This window comes from Chiloscyllium punctatum, chromosome 12 (genome assembly GCF_047496795.1).
Source record: "Chiloscyllium punctatum isolate Juve2018m chromosome 12, sChiPun1.3, whole genome shotgun sequence".
NCBI lineage: Eukaryota > Metazoa > Chordata > Chondrichthyes > Orectolobiformes > Hemiscylliidae > Chiloscyllium > Chiloscyllium punctatum.
In genome coordinates, this window is record NC_092750.1 from 22,126,206 (window position 1) to 22,146,001 (window position 19,796).

The 19,796-nt window shown below is 40.7% G+C and overlaps 1 protein-coding gene across 4 annotated transcripts in view; it reads left to right on the forward strand.

The window, feature by feature from the left end:
* LOC140483683 (inter-alpha-trypsin inhibitor heavy chain H3-like) overlaps positions 1-19,796 on the forward strand; it is a 94,258-nt gene that overhangs the window by 23,228 nt on the left and 51,234 nt on the right. For 3 of the 4 annotated variants that reach the window (XM_072582056.1, XM_072582057.1, XM_072582059.1), the window contains 4 exons: positions 6,143-6,328; positions 8,762-8,901; positions 9,241-9,404; positions 13,973-14,026. In XM_072582056.1, coding sequence (XP_072438157.1) covers positions 6,143-6,328; positions 8,762-8,901; positions 9,241-9,404; positions 13,973-14,026 — 544 coding nt within the window. Of the gene's footprint in view, positions 1-6,142; positions 6,329-8,761; positions 8,902-9,240; positions 9,405-13,971; positions 14,027-19,796 lie in introns of all 4 variants that reach the window. The other variant, XM_072582058.1, reaches the window with a different exon arrangement.

Sequence of the window (19,796 nt, forward strand, 5' to 3'; positions counted from 1 at the left end):
GAGACCTATAAAGAAGGTCCATCTCCTTAGAGATCCAAAGCAGTTCTCCACCCAAGTCCACATAACATTGAAATATTGAGCAATGCTTTATGCGTACCTTAGCTTTAATATATTTTCAGAGCCTATAGCATAGTAATAATTTGTACATATTCATATATATAATTACATTTACCAATACTGTATCTCTCCTAGGAATCTGACTTCACAAATTTAGGCAATCTGGTAATTTTACTATTCCACCAGAACATGTTCACTTTGAATGTGGAATATTGGTAGGTCTTTAGTTGAACTTGATTCTGTTATTGACAGCATGAATTCTGTAAAGTCCATTAACCTAGAGGACAATTTATCTTTTGGATATCCTTTTTCTTTCCCGCTAAAAAGACAACTACTCTTATACCTCATCTGGTGAACCTTTATGCCACTGAATTTCCTTCACAGACCACAATTTTCCTGCTGAACCAAGCATTTGTTCCACTACATGATCTGGAAGACATTTAATCTCATGAATTTTCTTCATGGAAGTTGGTTGTACTTTAGTAACAGGCACTTCTTTTTTGCAGAATCCAAAACTTTTAAAATAAGTGCCTTTCTCTTTTCAAAATAACATGAGCTGGGCAATTTCTTCTTTACCATGTAATGAATCAATGGAGATTTGTCATTTCATCTCAGTAGGGTCTCCCATGGAATTATATGCAAATAATCTTCAACCTGTGTGAGCAAATGTTTGTTCATAAATGGCTGACAAAGATGTGTTATATATATAGACTCTGTACTTCAACTTGTTGATTAGTTTGCATGATTACATTGACCCACATGGTTGTTTGTCTGGTGAAACGAATATGTTCACTTTCCCAGTATTACTACTGGAAGATTGTTCCTTATGAAGCATGATTTCTATCTTAATGACAGTTGTCTTGTGCCAACATAGCTGTGATTTTGGTCAAGGCTAGCAATGGAGTAGGACGCTCCAGCCAGAGTTTGTCTGCTCCACCCATTCTTCTTCTTTTCTTCACTTCATTTCCTCTTAGTGTTTCCTCCTTGTTCTCTCCTGGCATTTGGTGATGACCCTGGCCTTCAGTGGTGACTCCCAGCCTCCGATGACTGGCGACTTCCCAGCCTGGTGCAGTGGCCTCTCAGTGTGGTGTGGCAACCTACCATTCTGGCATTGTGGCCTCCCTGCCTATTGTAGCAGCCTCCCAGCATGGTATTCTCTCGGCCCATGGTCACCTCTCAGTCAAGCATGGCTTTGTCGGCAGTCTGAAATGATCTACCAGCCTCATGATCTTAAAGGAAAAGCCTGGCGCGATCTGGAGGCTTGGTGCCAATGTGGTCTGGGTTTGAAGACTGTTGTTCTGAACTTTTATTTCTGAAATGCTGGGCATTCCATTTCTTTATTTTCTCAGATCTTGTAACTAAAGGAGTTGAACCTAGGTACCTTTGTATCTAAGTGGTGCTGTAAGTGGGGATATATAAATTTTTCACTATACTCATTGAGTATATACAACAATAAAGGTTAGTTCAAATTCTAAAATTCCATTCTCAAGGGATTCTGTATTGTTAGTCTCCACAATGATCCTAAGAAGCCTGATGAAATTTTTTACTGGTTGTCTCTTGACTGTCCATTACCTGGCATTTCCTTCACTTGACTGACTATTCCTTGAAAAGTTCTAACTTGACTGGCTGTTTCTTGGCAGTTATCTATTGTTTAACTAATTCAGTTCCTTTTGTAATTTGAAAAACCGAAGGCCAACGCACGCATTCAAGAGTATCTCTTTGCCAAAGTCAGTTCACCTTTGGACTAATAATTCTCTCAAATATTCAGAAGTACTTCCAACAAGAATTCCGTCTTTTATGAATTCTGACTCCAAAGATCCATGGTTACATTTGTCCACTAATTTCTGGAGATTATTATCTGTTGGCTCAATGACATTTTCTTTCTTTATTCTTCCTGGATCCTGGTTGTCAATGGAAAGGCCAGTCCACCCATTTTCTCTTGAACTGAGTGATTGGCTAGACCATTTCAGGGGACAGTTAAGAGTCAATCACATTGCTATGGGTCTTAAGTCATACTTGGACCAAACCAGATAAGGACAGCATGCATCCTCCCTGAAAACAAATCTGTGAATCGGATGCATTTTTACAGCAATTGATGACAGTGTCTTGACTATCATTAATGAGATCTGTTTTCAATTGTAGATTTGTGATTTGTTTGCAATTCCACCAGCCATCATGGTGAGATTTGAAGACATATTTTACAGACCATTAGCCTGGTCCTCTGTGTTACTAATTCAGTGACATTGCCGCTATAAGTGTCTCCTTTGATGCTGAACTTGCCTATTTAGATTTCTCTTTTCAGGTGTTTGTTTGTCATAAGATTACAGTATTGCTCAAAATCTTGCATAAATTTATCAGAAGTATCTATTGCTTCTTTTGTGCCTTGTTGAGGTACATGTTGATGTGCTATAGTCACAATTGAATGTAAAATTACATTTACCTGATGGGTTTCTGATTTAGTATCTACTTTAAAATTAATTCTTAATAACTAATTTTAAAGTAGATACTAAATCAGAAATTTATCAGATAAATTAATCTTGAGAAGTGTTTTCTCCAAGATGTCCCACTCTGTGAACTATTTGGCTCATTTCTGAAATTAACTTTTCTTGGCAATATTAGTTCACTGTCATATCTACTTTATGTAATTATTTATTCACCTTAGTTTAAAGGAGTTTGATTCTGCAGTATCTCATAGAATCATACAGTACAGAAGATACCTTTCATCATATCAAGTCTGTACTGCCAAAATATACCACTACCTACACTAGTCCCACTTCCAGCACTTGGTCTATAGCCTTGAGTGTTATGACACTTCAACTGCTCATCCAAGTGCTTTTGAAAGGTCATGAGATTTCTCACTTCATTTCCCTCCCAGGTAGTTTATTCCACCCTCTGGGTGAAAAAGCATTTCCTCAAATCCCCCCTAAACCTCTTACCTTTCATTTTAAACTTATGTACCTTGTTATTAACCCTTCAAATAAAGGGAACAGCTGCTTTCTATTCACCCTGTCCATGCCACTCATAATCCCATAGGAGAAAGTGAGGACTGCAGATGCTGGAGATCAGAGCTGAAAATGTGTTGCTGGAAAAGCGCAGCAAGTCAGGCAGCATCCAAGGAGCAGGAGAATCGACGTTTCAGGCATGAGCCTTTCTTATTCCTGAAGAAGGGCTCGTGCCCGAAACGTCGATTCTCCTGCTCCTTGGATGCTGCCTGACCTGCTGCACTTTTCCAGCAACACATTTTCAACTCATAATCCCATATACCTCTAACAGGTTTCCACTCAACCTTCTTAGCTCCAAAGTAAACAATCTAAGCTTATTCATCCTCACTTCATAGATGAAATGTTTTATCCCTGACAACATCCTGGCAAATATCCTTTGCACATCTCCAGCAAAACCACACCCTTTCTATGCTGCAGTGATCAGAACTGTATTAATACTCTGAATGTGGCCTAAGCAAAGTTCTGTACAGCTCCAACATGATGCCCCCTTCCATCCCCTTAGAATGCATGCCTGAGTAAGTATCCCTTTTGCCTTCTTGACTAACTGGGTGGCACGGTAGCACAGTGGTTAGCACTGCTGCCTAACAGTGCCAGAGACCTGGGTTCAATTCCCGCCTCAGGCGACTGACTGTGTGGAGTTTGCACGTTCTCCTCCGGTTTCCTCCCACAGTCCAAAGACATGCAGGTCAGGTGAATTGGCCATGCTAAATTGCCCGTAGTGTTAGGTAAGGGGTAAATGTAGGGGTATGGGTGGGTTGTGCTTCGGCGGGTCGGTGTGGACTTGTTGGGCTGAAGAGCCTGTTTCCACACTGTAAGTAATCTAATCTAACTATTAACAGGTCCTGCTGCCTTCAGGGATCTGTGCATATGCACCCCCAAATCCCTCTGTTCCTCAGAACATCCTAGTATCTTGCCATACATTGAGGACTTCCTTACCTTTAGCATCAATCCATTCCAAGTCTTACACTTTGTGTACAGATAAAAATAAAATACTGCAGAGGGTGGAAATCTGAAACAAGCATGGGGAAAAATGCTGGAGAAATGCAGCAACTGTGGAGAGAGAAATAGAGTTAATATTTCAAATCTGTGTAATTTCTACCCATGGTTCTGCACTACAAAAGAAAAGTCAGAATAGAAGCATTTCTGCATTTCTGAAGACACCCTAAAAAGTGAGGAGCTATTGATTTTCATAAAATAGGAGTTGAGTGGCAAATTCCATGAGATTGTCACTCTTTGTAAAATGCAGTCTATAGTTTCAAGTCAGGATAATGTCAGGGTATTTCACTGTCCTTGTTTGTTACTTTCTGTTTGGTGGTGTGAACAATTATTATTCTTTTGCTGTGAAATTGACAAAAATACTGAAGCCAATCAGTCTGCAGGCTCTCCTCCAAATTGGATTTTTCTTTATTGAATAATACCATTTGAACTTTACAACTGTCTGAAAAGAGAGATAGAAGAATAGAATGCTCACAGCGTGGAAACAGGCCATTTGACCCAACAAGCCCATACCAACCTAGACCAATCCCACCTTTGTAACCCTGCATTTCTTATGACTAATGCGCCTAACCTATACATCCCTGAACACTATGGGTAATTTAGCATGGCCAATTCACCTAACTTGCATATCTCTGGAGTGTGGGAGGAAACCAGAGCACCCAATGGAAACCCGTGCATGTACAGGGAGATTAGGCAGTCACCCAAGGCTGGAATTGGACCTTGTTCCCTGGTGCTGTGAGGCAGCAGCACTAACCACTGAGCCAGCATGCTGCCCCTTAGCTTCAATTTGACGTTTTATCTGATAGATGATCCTCAACAAACCTGTCCGACACTATGACCTGTGAAATGTCAGAGACTGTCAATGTTGCCTGAAGTGTCACTGTGATATGATGCAGAAGTCAAGGATGAGCTTGAACTAATGACACCGGACTCAAAGGCAGAAATGCAGACTGATATGTGGCCATTGAATTGTGGGAGGGTGGAGAGACTGTTACACATCTCCTTCTGGAATGTGCCTTTGCAAAGGAAGTCTACAGAAAGACTTAATGGTTTTTGTCAAGGTTCGTCCTAAGCAGCTCCGTGATGCAGGACACACACCAAGACAAACATCAACCGTGTCTGGAGGGCTATCAACTTGGAGGAAGATGCTCTTTGATCTGCCTGAAAGTTGTTTGTCTTCCAGAGCAAGGAGTTGACCCCAACTTTTGCAGACTGGCACATTTCAAAGTCCAGGACTAGGTGCTGAGGAATGCACTAAAGCTTGGTGCAGCTGCCAACGAGGCACAGTGGAGGAAGACCATTGTCTGAGCTCTTTCTGCTGAAGTTAAATGGGGCTCTGTTCAGCTATTGGACTCTCCCACTGTCTCATTATAGATGTAAATATAATATTGTATAAGTAAGAATTGCCTTTGGTTTTGTTGGATAGAGTCAAACTTTAATGTTTGTTTGTTTTCTTCATACGCTACTGTACAGAATCAAACTGCTTTAGTGACTATGTATGTACATATATTTTTTACGAATAAAGTACATGTTTGAAATAAAACAATTTGGCCATTGTAGTACTTTTAAAATGAGGTGTTGTGGTACAAAGTGAGCCAGAGGGTGGAAGTTTAGGTTCCACTCCGCGACTTCATGCTATGAAATCCAAGTTCATAGCTCAGACAAATAGGTTGATTATCAAATTGTAAATCCTTACAATGTATTTTGGCCACTGATAAGAGTGGGAATGTCTCTTGGTCTGCCATGGTGTAGCACCTTTCAAGCCTCTAGTGACATCCACCAAACTGTTTCAGGACAAATTAGCTATGGAAACAGACATAACCATGGGTTTTCTCTGCCTCGTGCATACTATGTGTGGGAAGATAAAAGAAAAATAAATAGTACCTTAAATAATCATCTGGCCAACCAACTGTAGTGAGAATTAAAACTAGCTGGAAAATCTTACATGTACTTAATACCAGGAGTAAATCATCCTCCAAATGCATTCTGACCTCAGTTTGTGCTTTGCTATGAATTTCCAAGCTAAAATCAAAAGTATTACAATTATTTTAAAAGTATGCTCAATCTTTAATTTTTCTTTTTCACAGGGCTTTTATGATGAAGTGGCAAATCCCTTGCTTTTGGATATTGAATTGCAATATCCAGAGAATGCCATTTCAGAGTTAACTCAGGCCAATTTTAGGCAGTATTACGAAGGGTCAGAAATTGTAGTGGCTGGCAAGATTTCAGATAATAACCTGGAGTCACTCATTACAGAGGTCTTTGCACAAGCTGTAAGTACTCTCTTGAACCTACTCCAAATCATTTATTTACGTTTTAGATTAATTATAGAATACAATATTGTAGCACAGTGGCAAATCATTTAACCCATTTTATCCGTGCCTACTATTTGAAATAAAGACTGTAAAATTTCCTAATACTCTTACAAACAAAAACCCCAAAAATCATAGAGATACATTTGAGAAAGCCATTACGTTTGATAGAGCTAAATAATTGGCCTTACTTTCTTACATTTTCCTTGTAGCCCAGAAGCGTTTTTCTTTACGGTATTTATCGAACTGTCTTTTTAAAATTTATTATCAAATCTGCTTTCATAACTTTTTCAGGCAGTGCATTCTACATCATAATAATTCATTGTGTTAAAAATGTTTCCCATGTAGCTGCAGCCATTTGTCTTTCAATAGTTCTCATCACCAGCCCTTTTGCCCCAGCACCAATTTTTCTTTATGTACTCTACCAAAATCCTTCGATATTTAGAGCAAATTTGCTTTGAATATTCAGTGGTACGAGAACAACTTTTGTATTTCTAAATGATTTAAGTCTTTCTTCCATATTTTCATTTTCATAAAGCTCCTGTACGTTCTTCCTAATGCCTTAACATCCACCCTGAAATATGGTATCCAGTATGTCCACAACACTCCAGCCCCAGGAACCAAAAAGTTCTGTAAAGTTTCGATATACCTTAGTTATTTTTGTATTCTATGGCTCTGCTTATAAAACTAAGAATGGCTTTTCAAATACCCTTGTTACTTGTTCTGTCCCCTGCACAAGTTTGCATACCTACGCACCCTGATTTCTCTATCTAGCACAGGCTTTAAAATTTCATTCATACCAGTGGAGAGCCAGACTTCCATTAGTTTGTTTAAATAGGTGCCCACATAGGAACTGTTACTTGTTTGACATTATACTTTTCTCTGACAGCTTTTTGACTCAATGTTTATTTACACAAGATGAAGTGGTGTCAAGTGCCTGTAGTTTCTGCAATTTTTACTTTAATTATCTGATCACAAAATAGTTATAGCAGCAGTTTTTTTGTTAAAGAAAGCCATGAATGGTTGTTTTAAAATATTTTTCACATGTACAATTATCACAATTTGGTTCACACACACAGGGTGTGTGTGCAAGGAAGTGCCATAATTGGCATGGAATATTTGATGAACCATTGGGGCTGGATGGAGGAGCAAAAGCATTATAAGAAATTATGAGAGAACCCTTGAAGGTGACTTGCATGACAAGGCACTCTCCTGGACATGCATGGTCACTTCATCCTACCTTAGTCATTTAAGTCCTCTCCTTCAGTACTGGTTGCCAGCCTAACAAAGATTTGCGCACAGTTTCATTCATTTGAAGTTCACATATTTGATTACTTTAAAATGTAATCATAAAGGAAGAATTGCAAATAAAATCTTTCATACACTTCTGAAGTTTAGTCAATGTTACTATGTAGACAGCCAATTTGCACACAGAAAGACACAAAAGCAGACATTGAGTTCCCCGACTAGTTAGTCTGTTGCACAATAAATGTTGGCCAAACAGTTGGAAACTTCAAATCAATGCAAAACAATAATAAGATATTAAGGGCTAAAAGTTATATGCTCTGCTGGTCTGTGTTTCTGGTGTTAGACTGTATAAAATAGGGCAGGTGCCCAACCCTCAACCTTCTCACCCAATCTCACCCTATCGTACGTAGGGTAAATGGGTGCCAAAATTGCAACATGTGTATTCAAATAAATAAGATGCAATTGAGCTTGATAAAACCATAGTTGAACCCAATGTTATGCACCTCATGATGTATAAATAAGCCTGTATTTAAAGAGATTTTAAAGGATGATAAGTAAGTGGACATTATCTTGAGAAGGGTGCCATTTGTACATTCAGGTACTCATCCAGAAGAGATAACCTATTCCTTTCTCTCTGCATGGTCATTAAACCCAGCCTCTGTTCAAGTAGGCCAAACCCGGACTAGACAATGGCCCTGACTTATCTGGGTCTGGGCTTCCATCAGGCCTTCCTGGTGGGCCTACAGTCAGATTGGTCATCAACTCAAAAAGGCAAGAATTCCTTCCACTGAGGAGCAGAAGTACCACAACACTGCCCACAACATATTGTTGCTGAGGAGCAGGTTTCTTTCAGATTTGTTAGCTGATTTCTGAATTTCCTTCTGGGTTTGGGGTGGGAGAAGCAGGAGAAGCCATACATTTCTGCCCTATCTGCTTACATCATATATATCAAGAATCCTATCAGTTTTTAGTTTTCAGTTGATAGAAATAGTTGTGTCTAACATGTAATAATAATATAACAAATTATTGCAATTGTGTAATTAGCTGTAAATTATGAATTATGTCATGTAACAAAGATCAAAATGTAATATACTTTACCAAGCATTTTACTATCAGGTTCAACCTAACACTTTAATTCTCCAACAGGCTAATGAAAACTTAACTCTAAAAGCGGAAGTGCAGGTATCAGAAGTTGAAAATGTTACTGCGCAGCAGCAATACATTTTTGGTGACTTCACTGAGCGACTGTGGGCTTATTTGACCATACAACAGCTTTTAGAGGAACGGTAAAATAACAAAAGCTTTTTGTCTCTGAAATGGAAATTTTACATTTGTAGTTTATATACAAATGCAGTTGATAAATATCATGATTAATATCAAAGATATGTTAATGTTTTGGTTATCAATGCCATGCTATCCTTCCCAGCAGGAGCTGTCACTGTTGCAAAGCAGCCTGTAATCATTATAATTTAATCTTCCATTTAGATCACATAAGGACAAAAATCACTTAAACCATTAAAATGATTGACAGAACATTTGTATAAATGGCAGCAGAAGTATTTACTGAACTGGATTGCAATATGTAATAAAATTATTTAATACAGGGTATTAATTGTTTCATTCAGGATTTCTGCAGAACCAAATGAAAAGGGAAACCTAACCAACAGAATCCTGGAACTGTCACTCAAGTACAGCTTTGTAACACCATTAACGTCAATGGTGGTCACAAAACCAGAGAAAAATGAGAATGGCACATTTGTTGCTGACAAACCAACAGAAGATGATGATGGTTGGATAAAATTAACATTGACTATATCTTGATTTTGCAATTGACATGCACCATATATATTAGTCAGCTATGTGTGTGAGCTCAATTTTAAAAAAACTACATATTCTGTTCCCATGTATGTCCTTGATTTAATGTTTCATTCAAAATAGAGCAACCTTTGGCAGTACCGAACACCCTCAGTACTGGGGTGCAGTGAAAACCAATCATAGAATCCCAACAGTGTGAGAGCAGGCTATTCAGTCCATCAAGTCTGCACTGGCCCTCCAAAGAACATCCCGCTCAATCCCCATAACCTTGCATTTCCCATGGCTAATCCAAATAACCTGCACATCTTTTGACTAAGGGAGGAAACTGGAGTACCCAGAAGAAACTCACACAGTCTCAGGGAGAATGTACAAACTCCACATAGACAGTTGTCTGAGCCTAGAAATGAACCCAGTTCCCTGGCATTGATCCACCGTGCCACATGAGATTTCTATTCTCAAAACTTTAGAATGAGATGTCGATCTGTGAACTTCCAAACAGATGAGTCACAATTGACACAATTTTTACTGTACATAGAACGTAGAACATAGAACTTTATAGTGTAGTACAGGCCCCTCGGCCCTCAATGTTGCGCCGACCTGCAAAGTTAATCTGATGCCCATCTAACCTGCACGATTCCATCATTATCCATACGTCTGTCCAATGCCTGATTAAATGCCCTTAATGTCAGCGAGTCTATTACTGTTGCAGTCAGCCATTCCATGCCCCTACTACTCCCTGTGTAAAGAAACTACCTCTAATATTTCTCCTAAACCTATAATTCCTCAATTTAAAGCAATGTCCTTTCATGTTAGCCTTCACCATTGGAGGAAAAAGGCTCTCAATGTCCACCCCATCTAACCCTCTGATTATCTTATACGGCTCAATTAAGTCACCTTTCAACCTTCTTCTCTTCAATGAAAACAGCCTGGATTTCCCTCAAACTTTCCTTGTAAGACCTTCCCTCTCTGTTCATCCATACTGCCAAGAATTTTACCATACTCTGCATTCCTGTTACTTCTTCTGAAGTAAACTACCTCGCACTTTTTTGCATTAAAGTCCATTTGCCACTTCTTAGCCCAGCTCTGCATCTTATTTATGTCCCTCTGTAACCCATAACATTCTTCAACACTATCCATAACTCTGCCTACCTTAGTGTCATCTGCAAATTTACTAACCCATCCTTCTATGCCCACCTCCAGATCATTTATAAAAATGACAAACAGCAGTGGCCCCAAAACAGATCCTTGCAGCACACCACTGGTAACTGAGCTCCAGGATGAACATTTCCCATCAACCACCACCCTCAGTCTGCTTTCAGCTAGCCAATTTCTGATCCAAACTGCTAAATCTCCTTCAATCCCGAAACTCCTTATTTTGTGCAATAGCCTACCATATGGAACCTTGTCAAATGCCTTACTGAAATCCATATACACCACATCAACTGCCTTACCTTCATCCACCTGTTTTGTCACCTTCTCGAAGAAGTCAAAACCATGTTGACTATCCCTAATCAAATTATTCCTTTCCAGATTATTATAAATCCTATCTCTTATAACCTTTACCAACACCTTAACCACAACCAAAGTAAGGCTCACTGGCCTGTAATTACCAGAATTGTCCCAACTCTCCTTCTTAAACAAGGGAACAACATTTGCTATCCTCTAGTCTTCTGCCACTACTCCTGTTAAAAATGATGACACGGGCAGCACGGTGGCACAGTGGTTAGCACTGCTGCCTCACAGCGCCAGAGACCCAGGTTCAATTCCCGCCTCAGGTGACTGACTGTGTGGAGTTTACACATTCTTTCCGTGCCTGTGTGGGTTTCCTCCCACAGTCCAAAAATGTGCAGGTTAGGTGAATTGGCCATGCTAAATTGCCCGTAGTGTTAGGTGAAGGGGTAAATGTACGGGAATGGGTTTGGGTGGGTTGCGCTTCGGCGGGTCGATGTGGACTTGTTGGGCCGAAGGGCCTGTTTCCACACTGTAAGTAATCTAATCTAAAGGTCAAAGCCAAAGGCTCTGCAATCTCCTCCCAGACTTCCCAGAGAATCCAAGGATAAATCCCATCCAGCCCTGGGATCTTATCTATTTTCAGATCTTCCAAAATTGCTAAAACCTCCTCTTTGTTAACCTCAATCCCATCTAAACTTGTAGCCTGTTTCTCCGTATTCTCACTAACATTGCCCTTTTCCAATGTGAATACTGATGAAAAGTATTCATTGAGCACTTCTCCTATGTCCTCAGATTCCACACACAACTTTCCAATACTATCTTTGTTTGGCCCTAATCTTGCTCTAGTCATTCTTTTATTCCTGATATACTTATAGAAGGCCTTAGGGTTTTCCTTGATCCTATCTTCCAACAACTTTTCATGTCCCCTCCTGGCTCTTCTTAGCCCTCTTTAGATCTTTTCTGGATAACTTATAACTCTCAAGTCCCCTAAATGAGCCTCAACGCCTCATCCTCACATAAGCCTTCCTCTTCCTCTTGACAAGAGCTTTAACTTCTTAGAAAACCATGATTTTCTCTCTCGACAACTACCTCCATGCCTGATAGTATATGCTTACCAAGGACTGTAAAGTGGTGAATATCTGCAGGGTTCGTCTATTCGTCTACTATAAGTTAGGTGGTAGAACAGAGACTTCCAGTGGCAATTTATAGTCTATGGTTTCTATGTTGAATAGAATTAGGGCTGAACTTTATCAAAAATCAGCACAGTCTCAGTTTCAGGATTTTCAAGAAGGGTTTCTTTCTGTGAGCACTACTGAATTATCTCGTGGTATCCTCTGCAGCTTGCCTCATGAGCTATGTACTATACCTCTTTGACATCCTAATTGTGCTATCATGTGCTCAGCAATAGTGGCAGTAATTGCCACTGCTAAGAGTTTCCAGGATTCCAAGTATTGGCACCACTTTTAAAGCCAGGCCAAGCACTGCCAAACAGGAACATCCTTTCACTGTGCAAGTGGTAGGAGGAGAACGAATAAGAAGCACTCTTGAGGTCACAAATATGGTCCAAGTGACACTTTATAGCAAATGCAAATACACATTTATAAATGTACTGTTTATTTAAATCATCACCCCTCTGATTCACTGTCATAGTAACTGCAGTGACACAGGTTTTCCATTCTTAGCATCATCCCAATTTAACTACTGCTAACCTAATGCCCAGCAAAGCATCACCTTTTCCCATTGTTCAATATGGGAATGTCACATGCTGGAAAACCTTCCAACAGCTAAAGATATTCACTTTCATCCAACAGCAGCAAATGCAAAGCGAAGTTGCATTTGCTTCTGGTATCAGCTTTTGGTCAACAACAAATTTATAGTCAATGACTGATTACTGCACCCAACTCATATATATTGAAATCCAGTTGTCAATTAAGTCCTCTCTAGTTAGTTGTACTGGACACTGCACCACTGTAGCCCACCTCTTTGGAAGACTGCTGCAGCTCTCCCTGCTTTTCAAATCCCCTCTTTGCCTGCTCCACCAGAGCACAGAATGTGAACATGGCAAGCCATCGTCCCGTAAACTGATCCAAGCATCAGACCTCATCCAAAGCCAGTCCTATTGCCTGGTCCATGATGGCTCTAGTTAACGAATGGGCTGCATTGCTCAGCAACAGTTGGGGATTGTGTAATAGAATAATCATAGTACCATCCTTGAAAGGCATCTAGGCCTTGAAATACAGCAAGAACATAAGAATTCTCCGACATCATGGCTGCGCCAGGGTACTTGGCACAAGGACATCCAGATCACTTTGTACATCCCCAATTCCCAAAATATCACCATTTTAATAATAATCATCCCTTCTGTTTTTCACACTGTATCGTGTAACTTCACATTTAGCTACATTGTACTGCTGCTATCATGTCATCGCCCAAACACTCAATTGGTCTGAATCACCTTAAAGCTTACTTGTCTCACAAAATCATAGAATCCCCACAGTATGGCGACTGGCCATTCAGCTCATCAAGTCCACACCGAACTTCCCAATTAGCATCCCATCCAGACCCACCTCCCGACCCTACCCCAGTAAGCCTGCATTTCCCATGGCTAATCCGCCGAGCCTGCAAATCCTTTGACACTATGGGAAATTTAACATGGCCAAGTCACCTAACCTGAATAGCTTTAGACTGTGGGGGGAAACCACAGCCCCCAGAGGAAGCCCACAGAGACCCGGGGAGAATGTGTAAACTCTACACAGGCTGTTGCCCAAGGCTGGAACCGAACCCAGGCCCTTGGCGCTGTGGGGCAGCAATGTTAACCACTGTCTCCTCCTCACAACTGCGCACAGTTTTGTGTGGTCAGCAAACTTGCAAAAGTAACATTTGTTTCCCTCATTCAGGTCATTTATATATATATTGTGAATAACTTGGGCCCAAGCACTGATCTTTGCAATATGCCACAGTTACAGCCTACTTAAGAAAAGACTCACTTATTCCCACTTCTTGTTTCCTATTGACTAATTCTTGGACCATGCTAATATATTATCATCTGTTCCGTGTGCTGTAATTTTACTTAATCCCTTATCATTTCAGATAATGAGGAGCCATTAGCATTTAGAACTCAAACTGCTGGAAGATCTCATACACGTAAGATTTTTTAAAAGAATATTAATCTTATTTAGAGAAGTTTGTGTGAGATGTGGTAAACTGATATAACAGTGTAGGAGATATTGTGTCACATACAAATACGTGAAGAAAGCTATGATTTTAAGCAATTTCCACCTTATTTATCAAATACAGAAAGGATTGCAACTAGAAGTGCTATTAACAGGAGATAAAATAGTTGCCAAAACCACAATGGCTGAGGAATAATGTATGCCAATGAAACAAAATGAGAAGTCCAGCAGAAGCACGATGGAATGTGAAAAAGAAATGTAAAGCGTATCTGCACATTCACAGAAGTTTTTATTGTGTAATGGGAATTGTAATTGATTTCATGAAAGATGGTGAATCATTTGGGATTGGTATGTTACTTTAGGAATGATGAAGAATAAATTGCTCTCCAGCAAATAATTCACCTCCTGACTCCCCTAAGCTTGTCCACCATCCAGACAGCACAATTCAGGAGGATGAAGGAATACTTCCCACTAGACTGATTGGGTGCAGCTTCAAAAACCACTCAAGAATCTTGACACCATCCAGGACAAAGCAGCCTTTTGATTGGCACTGCACCCACAAATATTCACTCCCTGTACTACTGACATTCAGTAGCAGCAGTGCATCTAAGAAACAAAAAGCTCATCTCTAAACTCAGTGACCTAGGTCTTGGTTTGCCCCTCTGTAACTTGCTGACCTATATACCATAATCAGTAAGAATAGGCAACAACAGCTCTTCCACCATAAACCTCAACATCGGTGCCCCAATTATACTCTTTATACACTTAGGACTATGTGGCCAATTTTCTGCCCCGCTCCACTTACAACAAGTTAGCTGACGATAACACAGTTGTAGGTCAGATCTCAAACAATTATGAGAATGCAGAATACAGGAAAGAGATTGAGTGTCTCGCAGCATGGTGTAAAGACGTCTCCATCAACGTCAGCAAAACTAAGGAGCTGGTCATTAACTTCAGGAAGTGGAGTAGAGAACACACCCCTGTCAGCATCAATGGTGCTGAGGTGGAGGTCCTAGTCCACCCACATCGATGTGCCGGTCAAGAAAGCACAACAATGTCTCTTCTTTCTCTGGATGCTAAGGAAATTTGGCATGTCCACAAAAACTCTTACAGTTTTTACCATTCCAGCTGGTTACATTATAAGGCCGCAAGAAACGACACAGTCATGAGCACAGCTCAGTCCATTATGCAAACCAGCCTTCCATCCATTGACTCCATTTATACTTGCCGACACCTCAGGAAAGCAACTAACATAAGCAAAGACCCCTCTTTGTTATATTGTCTTCCACCCTCTTCTGTCAGGCGCAAGATATAAACATTCGAGTACATGTACAAACAGATTCGAGAACAGCTCTTCCCCGTTGTTATCAGACTTTTGAATGGACCTCTCAAATGTTAATCGTGATCTGTTGGTGCATGTGACAACAATAAATCAAACCAACAAATCTACAAGGTGTACTGAAGAAATTCACCAAAGTTCCTTACGCAGCATCTTCCAACCCAAGACCTCTTCTATCGAGAAGGATAAGGTTAGCAGATACATGGGAGTGCTATCAGCTACAAGCTCCCCAAGTTACTCACCATCCTGACTTGGGAATACATAGCCTTTCTCCTGTCCAGTCAGTGATACAGAAGCTGCTGAGGAAGATTGTGAGGGATAGGATCTATTCCCATTTGGAAGAAAATGAGCTATTTAGTGATAGGCAACATGGTTTTGAGCCAGGAAGGTCATGTCTTCTTTGAGGAAGTGACAAATTGTTTGATGAGGGAAGGGCTTAGATGCCTTATACATGAACTTCAGTAAGGCATTTGATAAGGTTCCCCTTGGTAGGCTGACAGAGAAAGTGAAGTCACATGGGGTCCATGGTGTTCCAGCTCGTTGGATAAAGAACTGACTGGGCAACAGGAGACTTAGTGAAAGGGACTTTCTCAAAATGGAGAATTGTGACCAATGGTGTTCCACAGGGATCCATGCTAGGACCACTGATGTTTGTGATATACATAAATGATCTGGAGAAAGGTATAGGTGGTCTGATTAGCAAGTTTGCAGATTGGTGGAGTAGCAGATAGTGAAGGGGATTGTCAGATAATACTGCAGAGTATAGATAGATTGGAGAATTGGGCGGAGAAATGGTAGAGGGAGTTCAATCCGGGCGAATGAGAGGTGATGTATTTTGGAAGATCCAATTCAAGAGCAAACTGTACAGTAAATGGAAAAGCCCTGGGGAAAATTGATGTACAGAGAGATCTGGATGTTCGGGCTCATTGTACCCTGAAGGTGGCAACGCAGGCCAATAGAGCGGTCAAGAAAGCATACGGCATGCTTTCCTTCATTGGACGGGATATTGAGTACAAGAGTTGGCAGGTCACGTTACAGTTGTACAAGTCTTTGGTCTGGCCACATTTTGAATGCACTATACAGTTCTGGTTGCTATATTACCAAAAGGATGTGATGCTTTGGTGAGGGTGCAGAGGAGGTTCATCAGGATGCTGCCTGGTATGGAAGGCACTAACAATGAAGAGAGGTTGAGTAAATTAGGACTATTTTCATGAGAAAGACGGAGGTAAGGGGGGACCTGATTGAGGTCCACAAAATCATGAGAGGTATAGACAGGGTGAATAGCAAGAAGCTTTGTTCCCCAGAGTGGGGGATTCAATTACTAAGAGTCATGAGTTCAAGGTGAGAATGGAAAAGTTTAAAGGAGATATGCATGGAAAGTTCTTTATACAGAAGGTGGTGGGTGCCTGGAACGCGTTGCCAGTGGAGGTGTTAGAGGCAAGCATGATAGCATCATTTAGGATGTGTCTAGACAGATACATGAATGGGCAGAGAGCAAAGGGATACAGATCCTTAGAAAATAGGCGACAGGTTTAGATATAGAATCTGGATCAGCGCAGGCTTGGAAGCCGAAGGGCTTGTTCGTGTGCTGTAATTTTCTTTGTTCTTTGAACCATTTAAATTAATTTACATTTAATCAGGTAGATGTTTGATTAGTTTAATTAGCCATGTCCTCAAGTTGTTCATCAACACGACCTTTTCTGCCCCAGACAGATGTCACAACCTGAATATGTCACACATGTCACCCTTATCCCAAGAGGTATGACAAAATCAATCAAAATGCTCAAATTATTTTTTCAGTTTGTTTTCCCCCACCTACTGAGCCATATTTAATTGTGGCATAGTGGAAATGTCTCTGCCTCTGAGCCAGAATTTTCAGGTTCAATTCCCACTTTGCAACTTGGTCCATGAAATCTGCATTTAAAGTAGGACTGACTATGTTTGTTGATTGTGAATTCTTCCAGTACATCTTTAGCAAGTAGTGAAAATGGGAGAATGTTCTAGTCGACTGTGCTTGATGCAGAGTGGCACCCCTCAAGATAAATTCTGATAGCTGACTGGTGACCTTTTGCAGGAAAAAAGTAGCCATGGAAACAAACATAAGCACTTGTTTTGTATGCCTCATGTTTCACTCGGAAGCAAGGAATTATATGCATCTAATAATTAAATTTTTAATTTAATGGATAAGTTTACATATCACATAATCCTTTAGAAATGCTGCTAAGTTGATTCCAGCTATCAATACCTACTAGAACAAAAGAACAGAAAAGAAATTCAGCACAGGAACAGGCCATTCGGCCCTCCAAGCCCTACTAGATACAGATTTTTGGACATAATGGAAATACCAGAAAGACTTTATGGGGCTGTGTGATATATAAAGCAATGAGTGCTTTTAAACCTTTTAAATGAGATGAATCATATTTCGACATGTTTTTGAGAGATTACTCAGCTTTTATACAAATGAGTCAAATAATTGTTGAGGTGCGCTTCAAGTTTTGACCTGACATGATAGAAGAGCTGAACCTTTGCTGTAGAGCTGGGAGTGACTTGGAGACTTTCCCATTAACATGCGGCATCTCCCAGAAATGTAACAAGTGTTTTGGCAGGCATATGTTTGTATATGGTAAAACAGTGACTGCGGATGCTGGAAACCAGATTCTGGATTAGTGGTGCTGGAAGGGCACAGCAGTTCAGGCAGCATCCAAGGAGCAGCGAAATCGACGTTGCGGGCAAAAGCCCTTCATCAGGAATAAAGGCAGAGAGCCTGAAGCGTGGAGAGATAAGCTAGAGGAGGGTGGGGGTGAGGAGAAAGTAGCATAGAGTACAATGGGTGAGTGGGGGCGGGGATGAAGGTGATAGATCAGGGAGGAGAGGGTGGATATGTTAGTCATTGTGAAGCTTAGTGTTTTCTTTAGTTTGATGCAACAGAGGCTTGATAATTGATGTTTGATCTTTAAGGTTTTTGCAATGGTCTATAACTTGGGCTGTGGTTAACTCACTGAGCTGCTGGGTTATCATGCAGGCAGTTCATTACCATGCTGGGTAACATCATCAGTATTACTTCCATGAAGCACTGTTGTTCTGTCCCGTTTGGTTTTTATGTGTGTCTGGTCTGTTGGGGTGATTGTCACCTCCATGTCCTCTCTGCAGCAGTTTGTACACTGGGTCTATCTCAATGTGTTTGTGGATGGCACTTTTTGTTGAAAACCAGGCTTCCAAGAACTTTCTAGTATGTATCTGGTTGGCTTGTACTAGAATGGTTACTTTTTCATGGTCGAATTGATGGCCCTCTTAGTCTGTGTGTATGGAGATGAGGGAGGGTGGATGATGTCATTTAATTGCCAATTGGTGTTTGTGAAGTCGGTTGGCTAGTTTTCTTCCTGTTTGTCTGATATAATGCTTGTTTCAGTTATTTTGCAAGGAATTTTGGATAGCATATTGGTCCTACATGGGTATTGGGTCCTTTGTCCTGGTAAGTAGTTGCCGTAGTGTGGCTATTGTTTGGTGTGTTACCATAATACATCGTGGTTGTAACAGCCTGGTAGTTAATTCTGACATGTTTTTCACACAGGACAAGGTGGCCAGCAGATCGGTAGATACAGTGTCTTTTTGGCATTGCCTGTTGGGCAGGCATTGGTTGAATAAGTTGATGGGGTATCTGTTGTTAGCACAGACCTTGTGTAAGCATTCTTCCTCTTCCTTGCGCAGTTCTGATGTTTTGCAGTGTGTCAAAGCTCTTTTGAGTAGTGTCCTGACACAGCTCTGTTGGTGGACATTGGGGTGGTTACTATTGTGATTGAGGATCTGGTCTGTGTGGGTGGGTTTCCTGTATACTTTGGTTGTAAATTCCAACCATTGGTCAACTGTTCTATCGTGCCATCTGGGAATGGGAGTTGGTGGTTGTATACTGTTAATGCGATGGTGTCTTTCCTTGAGCCTTGTACACTTGATGATAACAAATGTGTCATCCACATAATACATCTATAGTTTTGGTTGGATCAAGGGAAAGTTGTGTTTTCAAGTCTTTGCATGATTGCTTCTGCTATTAGTCCTGAGATCAGAGAGCCTGTCAGTGCACCATTGATGGTACATCTGGTTGTTCAAGACAAAGTGTGTGCAGAGAGATAAGTCTAGTAGCTTGAGCATGTTGTCTGTGCTGATGGTATTGCTAGGAGTCATTATCACTGGATCCTCTAGCAGTAAGGCAATTGTTTCCTTGGCTAGTGGTATGTCAATGGAGATGAATAGGGCTGTGACATCAAATGAAACCATGATGTCATCATCATCAATTTTAGCATTCATGAGGCTGTCAATGAGTTCTAGGGCCGGCACTTTGGCAATTTACCTCGCTGGCATCCTACTTACCATGAACCATACCCACCTGGCATCTTATTCTCCCTCG